General features: G+C 38.2%; 3 protein-coding genes across 4 annotated transcripts; 2 read left to right on the top strand and 1 right to left on the bottom strand.

Annotated features, from left to right (window-relative positions):
- Positions 1-841: 841 nt before the first annotated feature.
- LOC113087934 (uncharacterized) lies at positions 842-3,351 on the top strand. Its single transcript, XM_026255667.1, has 7 exons — positions 842-1,019; positions 1,675-1,788; positions 1,865-1,957; positions 2,072-2,149; positions 2,237-2,329; positions 2,558-2,903; positions 3,091-3,351. Exons 1-7 carry the CDS (start codon positions 850-852, stop codon positions 3,349-3,351), a joined length of 1,155 nt encoding a protein of 384 aa, XP_026111452.1. The 5' UTR covers positions 842-849.
- Positions 3,291-5,679, top strand: LOC113087935 (uncharacterized). 2 transcript variants are annotated; one of them, XM_026255669.1, is made up of 6 exons: positions 3,291-3,373; positions 3,470-3,703; positions 3,812-3,897; positions 3,994-4,098; positions 5,103-5,289; positions 5,416-5,679. In XM_026255669.1, exons 2-6 carry the CDS (start codon positions 3,481-3,483, stop codon positions 5,442-5,444), a joined length of 630 nt encoding a protein of 209 aa, XP_026111454.1. In that variant the 5' UTR covers positions 3,291-3,373; positions 3,470-3,480; the 3' UTR covers positions 5,445-5,679. The 2 variants fall into 2 exon arrangements, with proteins under 2 accessions (XP_026111454.1, XP_026111453.1); XM_026255668.1 differs by lacking the exons at positions 5,103-5,289; positions 5,416-5,679 and adding exons at positions 4,379-4,572; positions 4,868-5,091.
- A 101-nt stretch (positions 5,680-5,780) lies between these two features.
- LOC113087937 (P2X purinoceptor 7-like) lies at positions 5,781-11,805 on the bottom strand. The gene is made up of 3 exons (XM_026255670.1): positions 11,800-11,805; positions 6,439-6,855; positions 5,781-6,289 (listed from the first exon to the last, which is right to left on the bottom strand). Exons 1-3 carry the CDS (start codon positions 11,803-11,805, stop codon positions 5,798-5,800), a joined length of 915 nt encoding a protein of 304 aa, XP_026111455.1. The 3' UTR covers positions 5,781-5,797.
- Positions 11,806-16,427: the final 4,622 nt, after the last annotated feature.

A 16,427-nucleotide genomic window follows, 5' to 3' on the forward strand; every position in this document is an offset into this window, starting at 1 on the left:
TCTCGCCCTCCAGGCTTGAGCCCTAATAATCCTTAGGGGAACAGTAGGGCTCTTCGCCCCTTCGGGCTTGAGCCCTAAAAATAATCCTAAGGAAAACAATAGGCCTCTCGCCCTTTGGGCTTGAGCCCTAATAAAAAATAATCCTAAGGAAAACAATAGGCCTCTCGCCCTTTGGGCTTGAGCCCTAATAATCCTAAGGAAAACAATAGGCCTCTCGCCCTTTGGGCTTGAGCCCTAATAGGAATAAACGGAGCAATTCCAAGAGGGTCCTCACACCATCGGTGCTCGGGCCCTAATAATAAACGGAGCAATTCCAAGAGGGTCCTCGCACCATCGGTGCTCGGGCCCTAATAAACGGAGCAATTCCAATAGGGTCCTCGCACTGCAGTGCTCGGGCCCTAATAACGTGATATTTAGCCCCTAAAATGCGAATTTTACCAAGGCAAACCTGCTAAAAAACTTATATTTTAACCCCGGGAAGCAATGTTTTATCGGGGAACCTTCTGGAAGCGGGATTGGGCTACATTCACAGAAATATTTCACCCCAAATTTAAAGGAGCTGTATGTAAGAAATCTATTTTAATTAATCATAAAATGGCCCTGATGTGTCACTAGACATTAAGAAAACATGTTCATTTCATATACGTATATCACTGACAACAGTAGTCCGGCCAGGATATTGTCATTTAAAAAGTGGACTTGCAGCCCTCAACTGATGTTGTTGTTGTCATTTTGTGTTTTGGCCTGACGCGCCTCCCTCCTCCTATCTACCAATCACGAAGTCAGTAGTGTTTCGGGATCCGTGTTGCCAGCTTTGCTGTAACTTACTCTAATTCCAGTCGGATAAAAATGTCTGTTACTAAATCAAAAAGACCTTGTTATAATTCTGAAATTCGTCGTGACAAAGTCCGAAATAAAACCAGAATTTGTATTGGAGATGCTTTTGAACGATGGAGACGGCTGAAAACGGAGAAGAATTTGAACACAGACGCCAACGTTGCTAATTTTCTCCTGGACAGGTAAGATTCATCTATGCTTGGCTAGCTTGTACTTGATGTCGATGGACATTTGATATATTAATGACAGTCGAACAAAGTTAGGCATGTTTTTGCAAAGTAAAATAACGTTAGCTCACATGGACGTATGCTAAGCAATGCATTACAGTAGCCCGTTTTTCTGTCATTATGCTGAGAAGCTGAGGAAAACAACATTAGCACGCCCATTATGGCAATTTGAAACGTAATTGAGACAGTAGCCTAATGTTACCTCAGTAAAAATGATTCGTCATTTCTTCTTCACGTATATCATGGACTAAGTTACACATGCTGAAAGTTGACCTTTATGACCATTGCTAATGTAATTTAGTTACTATAACAATATTTTCTGATGGAACTGAAAACATCCCTGTGATAGCCATTGGTGATATTGAATTTGGCCCGCATTACAATTGCTGTGGAAAATGTTTTGGTTATTTGTTAGCGTACTTATTACAAAAACTTTAGTACTTGTAAATCGATTTTTTTTTCTTATTGAAAAAAAAGGAATTTTTATTTTGTTGTTTATATGTTTTTTGTTTTGTTTTACTATTATCTTTTTTTTTCTCAAATTTTTTTTATTGTAATTGTATTTATATGTTAAAAAAAGAAAGCAAATCAAAAACGCTTATCTCTTCAGCTATTATGGCCCCAGCACCTCAACACCCAGTAAGAGAAACTTGAAGAAGCACCACCTGACTGCACCATCACTTTCCAGTATCGTATGTGCATCATCTGAAACACTTTCAAATCGGTCAGTAGTCAGTACCACTTTTATTTCTTTTTTTTATTTTCATTGCATATTTTGAAACAATTTGGGTCTTAAACAGCTACACCATTTACAGAGAGGACCTGTCGCCTATTGAGGAAAGACTGGAAGATGATGAGCGCACCATGGATGCCTCTGAGGTTCTGGAGGAAAGGTAGATAAAGCCTCTCAGGCTTCCTAATATGCCAAATGATAAGAAATGTTTTGTAAGTAAAAATGTACTTAAAAAAAAAAATCTTTGTGACCTCTGTATTGTTTTTGTTTTTAGTCTACAGAACATGAGCATCCAGGATGCTGAAACCCAGGTCATGAATGAGCAGGAGATAAATGATCTAATGAACAGTGTGTAAGTTCCACTGGGTTTTACTGTACATTGAGTAACAAGATGTTCTGCTTTGTATTAACAAATATAATTTTCTATCACATTTGCCAGAATTGATTGGGGGGACAGTGAAGGTGTTAGTAATGAGGAGATTGAAGCAGATGACAGTGAAGATGAGGACTATGTCCCTCGTATTTGTATTCGGTATGTTAACATTGGATCCTCTAAGATTATTCACAATACATTATCGAACATTGATTCAATGAAATATGTAAACATAAAAATAAAAGATGTAAGATTTTTTGATATTTTCTGGTCCCTGTAGTATCTCAAAGATAACCCCGTCTTTGTATTTGCCATTTTTATTTTATTCATCTGATTGGATATCTATCTGTAAATGATAAATACAGTATATATCTTTCATGTCTTTAGGTTGGGTGGAGCATTGCAGGCACCACCATGCATTGATAATCTGCCTGTGATAGATGCCAGTGAGACAGTACATGACATCCCGGATGTAGAGCCTCCATCAGTCACCTTACCTACACTTCAACAACCTGGCTTTCCTGATACACTGGAGGTCATGACTGAAGATGACCTAATCGGGAAACGGGCCTCCATCACTTATGAGGACTGTTTGAGGCAGCTTGCAACATTACTTGTGCTTCCGGTCCAAAAGTGCCCATACACATGTGACGTCAGTAAAATGGAGTGTCAGTGTCGCCCTCCATTTGAAGTTTCCATTACACGCAGGGGTACTGCAAGCATCATGGAATGGGTATGTGTTGTAATCATACTACATTGCAAATAAGTGTAGATTGGTGTTGGAGGCAATGTCAATACGTTGACAGTGGTTTTGTGAAACTCAATCAAGCTTCCTGAGTTGTAGTTTCCACTTAGTGGAAGCAATTCTGTTTGTATTTGATAATGCTAAATAGCCTAAGTTGTGTCCCATTTATTGTCAGACCTGCCTTGTTGGCCACACTGTATGGAGATGGAGCTCACAGCCAACTTTGAGGTACGGGATGCTAGCAGGGGACTTTATGTTGGCAAGCAACATACTACTCTCCGGAAGCAACTACTCCAAAGTCTCGCTTCTGTTCCAGTTTATGAACATGGGGATGGTGGACCGTAGTTCATTTTTCACAATTCAGGACACATACAGTGTAGACACTGTGAAGGAGTTTTGGGAGGAGAGGAGAGCTGAGGCAATAAATCGGCTATAAGACAGAGATGTGGTAATAGTAGGTAATGTACATTTTTTATTAATTTATGCTACAGTATGTTAAGATGTAAATTTTATGTTCTGTGTTAATCATTGATTCTTGTTTACAAATTGAATAGCGGATGGAAGAATGGACAGTCCTGGACATTGCGCCCAGTACTGTACATACACTGCCATGGAGAACGAATCCAGGGAAATCATCTCTGTCATCACTGTGGACAAAAGGGAGACTGGGCGAAATTCTGTGATCATGGAGAGAGAGGCATTTGTGCGGACAGTCGACACTCTTTTGAATGAAGTGAAACTAGTAGAGGTCTGCACTGATGCCCATGTCCAGATCTCCGCACTAATGAGTAAGTTGCCACTGAAATTTTGCGTTACTTGTAGAATTACAACAACTTTTTTGGAGGGGTGGGGGGACCATTACTGTACTAATTATACATATTATTTTTTCAAATAAGACAAAGGAAAGTACAAAGACCTTGGGCTGCAGCACAGCTTGGATATGTGGCATGGGGCCAAGAATTTGGCAAAAAGGATCCATGCTGTAACTTCAGCTGTCATTACTATGGCTTCATTTTCTGCATGGCAATCTACCCTAATTTGAGCGGTGTAATCATGATAACTGTTATGTCTATCCCAGGCTTCACAGGTCAAGGGTCAGTCCAGTTTGAGCAGTTGGCTAAAAGACATTGTCAACCACTTTTGGTGGTGCTGCAAAACAGCAGATTCTTACCAAGAGTTCCTTGTAAGTTGATATGGTTTGAAAAATAGTTGTCATCTAAAAATAATATGCAAAACGAACATGCAGACTTATTAGACATACCTTGCTGGTAAAGAGAATAAGTTAGGATGGTTCGTTGATGTTGGATATTTGTTGATTCAGTAGCTAACCAGACATGTCATTGTGGTAAATAATGTGACCCACTTAGATTATAGTACTTACAAGCAGAATCATCATTAATAATGAATTATGTACAATATGCATGCTTTTTTTTCTGTACATTATATTTCTATATTATTTCTAGGAGCTGTGGCTTGGTCTCCTACATCATGTGACAAATGAACACAGGTGGGTCCTGGGAAGCTGCCAGCATGCAGACTTAGAATCTGGTGGAACTCAACAGTGGCTTGAGCGAGGCTCCATGGCACATGAGGCCCTGAAGAGCATCGTTAGAAACAAGCGGTGGCTTAATGAGGTCCACAAATATCTCAATTTTAGGTAATATTTTGACTATATACACATACTGTAGATAGAAAGATATTTTCAAAATCCCACTAAATGTCTCTTCTCACACACACCCCACAGGTCCACTGCTGATCTGGAGTCCTTCCAGAACCATATTTTAATGTACGCTAGCAAGCGCACAGCATTTAGCCCTCCTGTCTTTGAGGCCAGGATGCTCCTTGCAGCGATAGACTATAATTACCACAAGGACCGCCCAGAGTTGTGTAAATCTGATGGAAGCAAACAGTAAGTGACTTGCTCACATCTACATGCTATTGTTTTATACCAGATTACAACACCATGTAAGGGATACTCCACCGAAAAATGAAAATTATATCAACATATACACCATGAGGGTGAGTGAGTATGTGATGATAGAATTTTCATCTAACACTACAGAAGAACACTACAAAAAATGTCCCTTGGAATGTAAATGTCTTCTTCCCTCCCCTTTTTGCTTTTAATACAGGTACAGGAGGCTGTACAAGAAGAATGCTCGCAGGTATATGCTATACACTCAGAAGACATCCAAGACGTATGGCTACATCCCAGAACTGCAAGCTATGATCCTTCAAAAGAGATTAGCTGGTAAGGGGATGCCCAGACGGAGGACACTACGACCTGATGACCCCAGAAGGTACGGCCCACTTCCCCCTGTGCCGGCACCAACCATTGAGGAACTCCTGCACACCCAAGTCAGGAGAGGTCTTGGTAGGTTGAATGCAAATTTATTTATTTTGCACCTTGGGCTACATGCCACACACCAAGTCAGATGTCATGCATAACACTTCCAAGTTTGAAATAAACTAACTTCAGGTTGTAATTTCCTCTCCTCAGTGTCAACATTCCAGACTAAAGACCTGTGAAGCCCAGTTTCCAGAGCCTCACAACCCTGACCATCTTCATGGCCATGTAAACTTTTGTGTCACAAGCTGCTTATCAACAATTTCAGACTAAAAGTTTAAACAGTACAGAGCAGCTGAGTCTAGTTTTCTATTTATACTGTGTAACATTTATCATTATACCATTTTATATACTGTTTCTCTACATTGTAAAAAGCATAGTATTGTTATTATAAATAAACTTTTTTTATTGAAAAAATGAGGAACGCTCTTTACAAACAAACAAACCAAAAAACAGAACAAATCAAAAAACAATTTGTAAAACCATATATACAACAATAAATAACTTGAATATAACTGTTCACGTTAGAATGGTATCAAATGGTGGGTACAAAGCCAGTGTACTGGCCTTGGGGGTCAGGGTATTTGTCCCTTATTTTCCATATACAGCAGCTGGGAATAACACGACGGTTACCCAGACCCAGTGACCCATGCTGCCAAAAGATGTATTGACGATAAGCAGCATACCTAAATTGTCTGTTATCATCTCCTGGCTCTATAACTTCAGCTACCACCAACATATAATTTCTGTAATCTCTGTGAATACGCAAATAACCATCTTCCAGACAATACAGATCAAAATGTGCCAATTTGCTGATGCAGTAGTCAGGCCCCTGGCCACAGCATTTCCTTTCAGCATCTGTGGCCATTTCCCTGCAGTTCCCACAGGTGCACCATGGAAGAGCAGCGTTAGGTGGGGTTTTGCTGTCCAATGGAGGAAGTGCATCAAAAACTAATCCAGGATTCCGGGAGAAGACCTGGGTTGCTAGTGCTCGTAGCCTCACTTCACTCATGCCCTGAATGAGTGCCTAAGTAAACAAACCATAATAGAAAATGTGTTGTTTACATTTGATTAAAAATAACAAAGATGCTAACATTGATTCAAATGGTGACTACTTATCACAAGCCATAATTTTACTAGAGTCTATCAATTGTGTAGCATATTCTGGAAACAAACCTCTGTCCGGACCCTTCGGTCAATTTGGATCATCTGAACTCTGTTCTCTTCCTCTGCATCTCTGCCTCCTTTCCCTTTCCTTCCTCTGTTGCCAACTCCAGTACTTGGACCTGCATTATCTCCTCTTCCACCTCTCTGACCTCTTCCACCTCTCTGGCCTCTGTCACCTGGTCCATCTCCTCCCTCTAAATTCTCTCCTCTTCCACCTCTCTGGCCTCTGTCACCTGGTCCATCTCCTCCCTCTAAATTCTCTCCTTCTCTCTGCTCTTTGTCTCCTGGACCAAGACCTGCACGCTCTACTCTTGTCCCTCTCCCTTTTGCTCTTCTTTTCCTTTGTCTGCGCCTCCTCTCGCCTTCCCAGCTCTCATCAGCCTCACTTAGGACAGCGGGCACCTCATAACTGGGGTCTAAATCAGGCTGCAACAAGTGAGAGCAGTACAAGTGCTAACTCAAAATAAACATTCTCTACCTTTTAGGCTATGTACTATATTAGTGATGGTTTGGAAGCACTACAGTAGGTACAATTCCAAGGAAAAATTACTTTTTCTAATGTTCATAACACTAATGAAAAGCACAGTGTAGCCTATGATGTGAAAAATTTGGGCCATTTGGAACGTTTTGTAGCCTACTTGTTTTTCATGCAAGTTCTACAGCCATAAATAATAGAATGTCATGTAATCCTTCACATCACATATTTTAGCGTTATGGACGTGCTGCAGGGTAAGTAAAAAAAAAATACAGCTGGCCACTTTCACTTATATCATCAGCTAATTGAATAGCTGTATCTTTGATATTGGTTACACAGTGACAGGCTTGTGCTTGTATTTACATTAATGACAGATAAATAACGTTACAAGTTAGACTAACAGTTACCATTCTGTCTGTCACATACGAGAATACATCTTTACGATTGTACTGTCACATATGAGCATAAATCTTTACGATTATACTGTCACATACGAGCATAAATCTTTACGATTATACAGTCACATACGAGGATACATCATTACGATTATACAGTCACATACGAGCATACATCTTTACGATTATATTTAACTAATGACAATTAGTAAAATTTTTAAATACATAATTACTTATCAAAATATCTCTCATGAAGCATAAACATAATTAACAGAAAACAGAAAAACTTACTTTGTACGTCTGTTCGTCACCTGCCATTGGAAGCTCGATGAAGCAGCCTACGTTTCTGCTGAATCCTGCAGCTTATCTGGCAACCTCGAGTCAGGGGGGAGGGGGAGGGGATACACCGCTCTGCAGTATTTTTATAGTGACTGCAGTACCAGTTTAGGCCACAATCCTACATACGGTTCCTTTAAGATTTATGTAATTTTATTACATGACAAATTCCCATTTATATTTTTTTCATAACTTTGATGAAAACCAATCACATAAACTTTAAATAACAGAATCTTGTTTGTTTTATAACTCTTACAGAAGATCGTATTGAGAATGAACTAAGGTTTAGATGTTGATTTATTGTTTCATTTGAGGTAACCATGTTAGAGATCAGTGTTTGCTTTAGTTGGGCTCTTGACCCTTGACTTCTGTCTTAGTCTTTCTACTGGCTGTTATAACCGTGTGTTTCTAAAACACATTTGTTGTAAACCAATAGCCCAGAAGGAATCCCATCAGGTGTTAATCTGTACCTAGGTGTAGGTTGTTATACTTTGTATTGGTGATGATAATCATCAATTATTGAACTGTACAGAGTCTGATCTCTGATGAAATAGGTGTTGTGTAATTTGATTAATTATCATACCAGAGATCCTAAGAGAAAGTAGTTCTGTGATAATCAGTTAATCTGAATGACTTTTCAAACAGTGTGGTCTTCTACGGTGTCAAACAGTCACACAAAGACATCAATAATCAGAATATGAACCTCAACAATGGTGACCATTAAAAAAAAATGCTGCAGAGCATGCTGGGAGCCATGGATGAGTTTTGTACTACAATAGTACCCAGAATGCATTGCAGCATGTTTTTTTCGTTACCATTGTAGAGGTTCATATTCTGATTATTAATGTCTGTGTTTGACCAACTACTGGCATAGAAGAAAAATTAATGTGTACAAAATGTTTCGAAAGTCACTTGTATATTAACTGATTATCACAGAATCACTGACTCTTAGTGTCATTTCTACTAGAACCACTTCTACTAATTACACATCTATTTCATCAGAGATTGGACTCCGTACGGATCAATAATTGCGTATAATAATGAATAATTATCATCACCTATATAAAGCATAACAACCTACACCTAGGTACAGCTTAACACCTGATGGCGTTTCTTCTGGGCTATTGAGTTACAACAAATAGTTTTAGAAACACACGGTTATAACAGCCAGAGAAAAAATTAAAACAGAAACCAAGGGTCAAGAGCCCAACTAAAGCAAACACTGATCTCTAACATGGTTACTTCAAATGAAACAATAAATCAACATCTAAACCTTAGTTAATTCTCAATAAGATCTTCTATAGACGTCTGACAGAAATAAAGTCAGTCTGGTTATTAATAAGTGGAGCTGGTGATGCTGTTTGTGGGGTTGTTTAATCAGATCTTGAGAGATTTCATGTATTTTATTTCAGTTGATTTCATCTAAGTCTGTGTCTGAAGTCAGTTGTAGTAGTTTTGAGAAGCAACTGGGCAGGATTTGTTGTGAAAACCTGGCAACCCTGATCTGAACACACGTGCTGGAGATATACTTCTAATTACAGGAGCGTCTTTACTGATGAGAGGTGCATGACCCTTTTTCGTTGAGACTGCATTATCCTTAAGAAATAAACGATGTGCAAATCTGTCGTCAAACTGGGCCTTGTTTGTAAAACAAACATCTTCGAAATGCAGGGAACAAACAAAAACACTTGCACAACTCCGTCGATGCTCTGTAAAAATAAACTCCATCCACTGTAGGGCTGGGCGATATATCTAACGATATGATCATGCGCATCTAATCAGTAAAGCTGCTTCCGTGATCACCGCTAAAATCTCCATCACCTGCTTATAATTGGAGTGGCATTTAATAGACAGCAGAGGTGGGACTTTCAAGTCACAAGCAAGTCTTCAAGTCATATCCAAGTCCTCAAAGGGTTAAAGTTAATGAGATAATTAAGTGACTAATTAAATGATGATTGTACATTAGTGATGAACTTCTGCTGTTAACAATCAACATCACTGAAGTAAAGAGATACACAAGAACTACAACTGAATTTAGCCACAGCCTTCAACTGAAAAAAAAGTAAAAGAAAAAAAAAAAAAACACTATGTCACCATAATTGTGGTCAGGGTTTGCTTTAGGTAGTCTCTTGATCCTTTTACTAATTCAAACAAATTTGATTCAAAACAATTTCAACATTGTTTTCGCAGCAAACATGTATGCATTGCTGAGTCGAACCTTGTAGTGACAGATGATCTTATTCTTTTTCTGCTTATAACTCATGTTGATTTGGACATCATGAGATAGTCTTCTTTGGATTGTTGACTGACATTCAGCTTTTACCAGAGTTGGGACTTTCAAGTCACAAGCAAGTCTTCAAGTCATATCCCAAGTCCTCAAAGGGTTAAAGTTAATGAGACAATTAAGTGACTAATTAAATGATGATTGTGCATTAATGATGAACACCTGCTGTTCTTGAGAATTACAGAGGATCAGATGTTGATGTTTTATTGGTTAAAGTGATGCAACCATAATGGAGATCAGTGTTTGCTTTAGTGGGGCTCTTGACTGTCATGTTAGATCTCTTTATGTAGCATTGCATGAGGTGCTGTAAAGCAGAGAGAAGAAATTAATCTGTATGTGATATGTGGTCAGATTACAATCAAATTAACATTAGCTCTATTTAAGTTTAGCATAATCATCCCAGTAAAACTACACTATGGAAAAAAAATTAAAGTGAATTTTAAATCTACTGAGTGCATACAAAATTTGAAAAGCTATACTCTGTAGACACACACAGACATCAAGAACCAGCATATGACTCTCAACAGTGGTGACAATCAACAAAATGTTGCATGCTGGGTAAAACCTTAGTAAAAACTCCCGTCATGCACTGCAGTATGAAAAATTGTCACCCCTGTTGAGGATCGTGTGATAAATGCGTTTGTCTAAAAACCTGAAGGGATTGTCTCCTTTTGTGTCTTTCAACATTGAAGCATTGTGATTTTTTTTTTTTTTTTTTTTTTTACTTCAGTTCAGTAATAGCTGAGTGTACGGAGCCCCTAAAGGGACCTTTGCAAAAAAATAAAAACACAGACTTTCGCGTTCGCACGAGAAACTATGGCGTGCGCGCGAGAAACATTCGCGTGTGCGCGAGAAACTTTTGCGTGAGCACGAGAAACCTACGGGTTTCACTAGCCGTCACAATTTCCGTTTTATGCATTTTGATTTAGCATAATTTTTAATGTGAGGGTGAGAGTGTTTAGTACAGAATTTAAAAAAAAAAAGATCTCAACATAGAAGATTTTGTTGATTTTTTTGAGGTCACAAGATATTTCTCAAGATTCAATTGAGTAAAAAAAAAGGATAAGGTAAATTGTTACAGTTAGGCTATAATTAATATGCATGCTTTCTTTGCCAATGTATTTATAGCTGACATTTCCTTTTACATAAGTGTTATTGCAACTATGACCGAAGACAAACTTGGAAAATATATTGTTACATATGTGAATCGTCTTGCAGTTAGAGCATTTTGCCATCAAAGACTCGCTGCATGTGAAACCACCAAGTCCACTGCACTGCAGAGATTAAGAGACAAGATCCAAAAAAGAGGCAGTACATCAGCAAATGACGACGGTTTATTAAGCAAACTTTCAGGTATCGGCAACAAACATGCGTCTAAAGAGACCAGACGACTGGAAATTGGGTGGCTTCATTTTTATAAAGGAGAAAACATGTTTGTAAACATTGTTAGATGTCAGCAATACATTGTCTGTTTTTAAGTATAATAATCAATAAAATGGCCCCAACTGTGTTAACATCTTTATGTATTCAGTGCATTTGATGCTTATTAAATTATATCAAGGGAGGAAAAAAAAATTCTGCATACAAGTCTAAAGTAATCGTTCACAAGAGCAACCTGAGAAAACATTGACAACAATTGTATGAAAAATGTTGACAGAGGATGCTGATAACTGCTCAATGCACATTCTGCTAAACATTTGTGCTCCACAGAAGAACAAGTCTGAATTTGAAAAAACACAATGGTAAATAAATAAAAATTTTAATTATTTAATAAGACTAATAGAAAGGACCCTGCCTAAACAAATACATGTAATAACATATACTCAATTAAAGGGTTAGTCCACCCAAATATTACAATTCTCTCATTAATAATAACTCACCCTCATGTCGTTCCAAACCCGTGAGACCTCTGTTTATTTTTGTGACACAGTTTAAGATATTTTAGATTTAGTCCGAGAGCTCTCAGTCCCTCCATTGAAGCTGTGTGTACAGTCTACTGTCCATGTCCAGAAAGGTAAGAAAAACATCATCAAAGTAGTCCATGTGACATCAGAGGGTCAGTTAGAATTTGTTGAAGCATCGAAAATACATTTTGGTCCAAAAATAGCAAAAACTATGACTTTATTCAACATTGTATTCTATTCCGGGTCTGTTGTGAGTGCGACTGCTGTGACTGTATGACACTGCTGACGTGTTTTCCGGTGTGCCCAATAACAAAGAAAACACTTCAGCAGCGTCAGATGAACGGAGGTCTCACGGGTTTGGAACGACATGAGGGTGAGTCATTAATGACAGAATTTTAACATTTGGGTGAACTAACCCTTAGAGTATTTTAGAGACAATTACTTTTCTGAAAACTGTTGCCTAAATATTTACATAATGCATACAAAGTGCACCTTTAAACTGCTATACAAACCTTTTGAAATGTATATTGTAACATCATAGTACTTCTTTAGCAATAGCATTTGGGCATCGGATATCCTGTAAATAAAAATGCCACCAACCCCTCTATTTATTTTCAGTCTGAGCACAGGTTACAATAAAGTCAGTATTGCATTCCTTGGATGCAAGTATAAGTCCATTGCTTGATAGGAGTCCTTTGGAAGCTCAAAGTTTGCCTCAGTCATAACAGAATTACAAATGTCATAGACATCACTGTCACAAGGTATAGATGAATGTGTGATGAACACGTGATGAGCTGTGTCTTGCACAGCTGTAGGTCTCCTGGGTCCGCTGGTGACATGTAGTTCTCTGTTCTGTAGAGCTCTGGGAATAAGTACATGACATTGGGTCTACCGCTCGGCACTCTGTCGTTTTTTGCTGGTCTTATTACATGCACATCCCACACACATGCAGTTTCATCCAATTCATCCTGCAATTAAATAAATAAATATAAACAAAGGTTTGCATTAAAGTTATTCAACCTGCAATTGGGAGTGTACTTTTTTTAGTATCTAGATCATCAATATCCATAAACACCAAGTTTCATTTAGGTCTTCATTAAAGTGACTTTTTAATATAAATGTAATATTTTGTAAGCAAATAGTGTTGAGAAAAAAGTACCCCGAAAACAGCATACATTTATAATTATAACCCCACAATTCCATGACTGACTTAGAATTTAAGGGATAGATCATCCAAAACATGTTGTTCCAAACCTGAATGAGTTCCTTTCTTCTGTTGAACACAAAATAAGATATTGTGAAGAATGCTGGTAACCAAGTAGTTTTTCTTACTATGGAAGTCTGTGTCTACCATCAGCTGTTCCGTTATCAGCATGAAGGTAAGGAGCTCATCCAGGTTTGGAACAACATAAGGGTGAGTAAAGGATGAGAGAATTTTCAGTTTAGGAATTAAAGGGATAGTTCATGCAAGTCACACTCATGCACTTGGGGAGGTTAGTTTGACCCCACACAGTAAATGATCAACTGTATAAAACAATATACACTTTTGATGATGCAGATTATGAAATTTTCACAAATAGGCATTAGGCTTTTTTTTTTTTATGTGAATTTTTATTACACAATTATTTACTTAAAAGGTTTGTTTTTACTTCAATAAACTAATAATTGTTACATTAATTCAATAAAAACTCTAAAATAAAACGAATAAATTGCAAGTTATGGATGATAACATGGATTTGTGATACTTTTGGTAAATGAGCTCCAAAGCAATGCTTTATAGGTAAATTATGCTGTGTAGTGTGCACTAGGCCTACATCGTTAACTTTTAAGACAAAACTCACCTGGAATATTCCCAAGAAACAGAAACGGATGAGATTTTTATCCAAATTTATTTATTTTTGTCCTTCTGGTCAGTGAACAAAGAGATGAAAAATTCCATGCATTCTTTCCTGAGGAATCCCCACCAACTCTCTATTCGCTGATTGGCTGTGCTTGCACCTTCCATGTAGCTGTCAATGTTGGAGTCCGGCAGAATGTTGGGTCCGAGCAAACGCTGGAAGTCTGTCCACGTGCCCGTTCTATGTTCCACAGTCGCCTCTCATGATCCGAGGACAGCCACCTGAACTCTCCACTGTTTCCACGTAGTATCCTCTGACGGCCTTCCGGTCACTGCTGGTTGTGAACGCATTTAGCCAAATGATCTTCCTTGAAAAGCCGTCAATACAGCCGTTAATACAAATACCATATGGCTTTAGTTTATCGTAAGAATCAAAATGGCAGATGTAATTCGGTCCTTTTGCGAAATAGTTATGCCGATGGAGACGTCGGGCTTTCCTAAATTCTACTCCAGCAGGATCTAACAAGCTCAAAATGAAGCGAACATGTTCTTTTTTTGTAACATGCAGTCCGTTTTCGTTACATTTTGCATGCATCCACCTGTATCTGTGGAGCTGGCCTAACGTTTGGAGTTGATGCTGAATAAATGCGATAGCGTCTTCGAAGCTTGAATAGTCTTTTCGTCGAAACAGGCGTCTAGACCTCAAAATGCGTTTTAGATGTCGCTCAGTGATTACATATCTGTGTCGAAATGCAAGAACAGAAACAATTTATCTGTACTGAAGGCAAAGTTTAAAATAAATCTCAATTAATTTGTGCGCATCCATGCTTTTGCTTCCAGAGAGTGATGGCAGAGAGTGAACTGGAAACTGTAACGCGTAAACATGCAGAAACTATGGCGTGACCACGAGAAACTCTCGTGCGCACGTCATAGTTTCTCGTGAGCATGCAATAGTTTCTCGTGCGCACGTCATAGTTTCTCGTGCGCACGCAATAGTTTCTCGTGAGCACGCCATAGTTTCTCGTGCGCACGCAATAGTTTCTCGTGAGCACGCCATAGTTTCTCGTGCGAACGCGAAATTCAATTTTTTTTTTTTTTTTTTGCAAAGGTCACTTTAGGGGCTCAGTATGAGTGTCAGTCTACTATCCAAAGATAAACACATTTTCATGATGTTCAGTCATCATGAGTTATAAGCAGAAAAAGCATAAGATCATCTGTTACTGCAAGGTTTGACTCAGCAATGCATACATGTTTGTTGCGAAAACAATATTGCAATTGTTTTGAATCAAATTGGTTTGAATTAGTAAAAGGGTCAAGAGACTACTTAAAGCAAACCTTGACCACAAATATGGTGGCATAGTGTTTTTTTTTCTTTTACTTTTTTTCAGTTGAAGGCTGTGGCTAAATTCAGTTGTAGTTCTTGTGTTTCTCTTTACTTCAGTGATGTTGATTGTTAACAGCAGATGTTCATCACTAATGCACAATCATCATTTAATTAGTCACTTAATTATCTCTTTAGCTTTAACCCTTTGAGGACTTGAATATGACTTGAAGACTTGCTTGTGACTTGAAAGTAGGGCTGGGCGATATATCGAGCGATATGATCATGCGCATCTAATCAGTAAAGCTGCTTCCGTGATCACCGCTAAAATCTCCATCACCTGCTTATAATTGGAGTGGCATTTAATAGACAGAGCCGTAGATCGCTGACAAGCCACGCCATATCGCGCTCATTATCGCAGATTAATCGCCTTCGATATGAACGCGATATGGCGTGGCTTGTCAGCGATCTACGGCTCTGTCTATCAGAGGTGGGACTTTCAACTCACAAGCAAGTCTTCAAGTCATATTCAAGTCCTCGAAGGGTTAAAGCTAAAGAGATAATTAAGTGACTAATTAAATGATGATTGTGCATTAGTGATGAACATCTGCTGTTAACAATCAACATCACTGAAGTAAAGAGAAACACAAGAACTACAACTGAATTTAGCCACATCACTTCAACTGAAAAAAAAGTAAAAGAAAAAAAAAAAACACTATGTCACCATAATTGTGGTCAGGGTTTGCTTTAAGTAGTGTCTTGACCCTTTTACTAATTTAAACCAATTTGATTCAAAACAATTTCAATATTGTTTTCGCAACAAACATGTATGCATTACTGTATCAAACCTTGCAGTAACATCTTATCTTATGCTCTCATGCTTTTTCTGCTTATAACTCATGATGACTGAACATCATGAAATTGTGTTTAACTTTGGATAGTAGACTGACACTCAGCTATTACTGAACTGAAGTAAAAAAAAAAAAATCACAATGCTTCATTGTTGAAAGTCACAAAAGGAGACAATCAGTTCAGGTTTTTAGACAAACACACTTATCACACGATCCTCAACAGTGGTGACAATTTTTCATACTGCAGTGCATGAAGGGAGATTTTACTAAGGTTTTACCCAGCATGCAACATTTTGTTGATTGTCACCACTGTTGAGAGTCATATGCTGGTTCTTGATATCTGTGTGTGTCTAGAGAGTATAGTTTTTCAAATTTTGTATGCACTTAGTAGATTTAAAATTCACTTTAATTTATTTTCCCCATAGTGTTGGTTTACTGGGTTGATTATGCTTAATTTAAATAGAGCTAATGTTCATTTGATTGTAATCTGACCACCTATCACATACAGATTAATTTCTTCTCTCTGCTTTACAGCACCTCATGCAATGCTACATAAAGAGATCTAACACGACAGTCAAGGGTCAAGAGCCCCACT

Source organism: Carassius auratus, unplaced genomic scaffold (genome assembly GCF_003368295.1).
Source record: "Carassius auratus strain Wakin unplaced genomic scaffold, ASM336829v1 scaf_tig00045554, whole genome shotgun sequence".
NCBI classification, from domain to species: Eukaryota; Metazoa; Chordata; class Actinopteri; order Cypriniformes; family Cyprinidae; genus Carassius; species Carassius auratus.

Coding starts and splice junctions, on each gene's coding strand:
- LOC113087937 (XM_026255670.1), bottom strand. Junction 6,290..6,438: donor ACCGAAGGGTCCGGACAGAG/GTTTGTTTCCAG, acceptor TTGTTTACTTAG/GCACTCATTCAGGGCATGAG.
- LOC113087934 (XM_026255667.1), top strand. CDS start 850: ATGTCTGTTACTAAATCAAAAAGACCTTGTTATAATTCTGAAATTCGT. Junction 1,020..1,674: donor GCTAATTTTCTCCTGGACAG/GTAAGATTCATC, acceptor TTATCTCTTCAG/CTATTATGGCCCCAGCACCT. Junction 1,789..1,864: donor TCTGAAACACTTTCAAATCG/GTCAGTAGTCAG, acceptor GGTCTTAAACAG/CTACACCATTTACAGAGAGG.
- LOC113087935 (XM_026255668.1), top strand. CDS start 3,481: ATGGACAGTCCTGGACATTGCGCCCAGTACTGTACATACACTGCCATG. Junction 3,704..3,811: donor CCAGATCTCCGCACTAATGA/GTAAGTTGCCAC, acceptor TTTTCAAATAAG/ACAAAGGAAAGTACAAAGAC. Junction 4,099..4,378: donor ATTCTTACCAAGAGTTCCTT/GTAAGTTGATAT, acceptor TATTATTTCTAG/GAGCTGTGGCTTGGTCTCCT.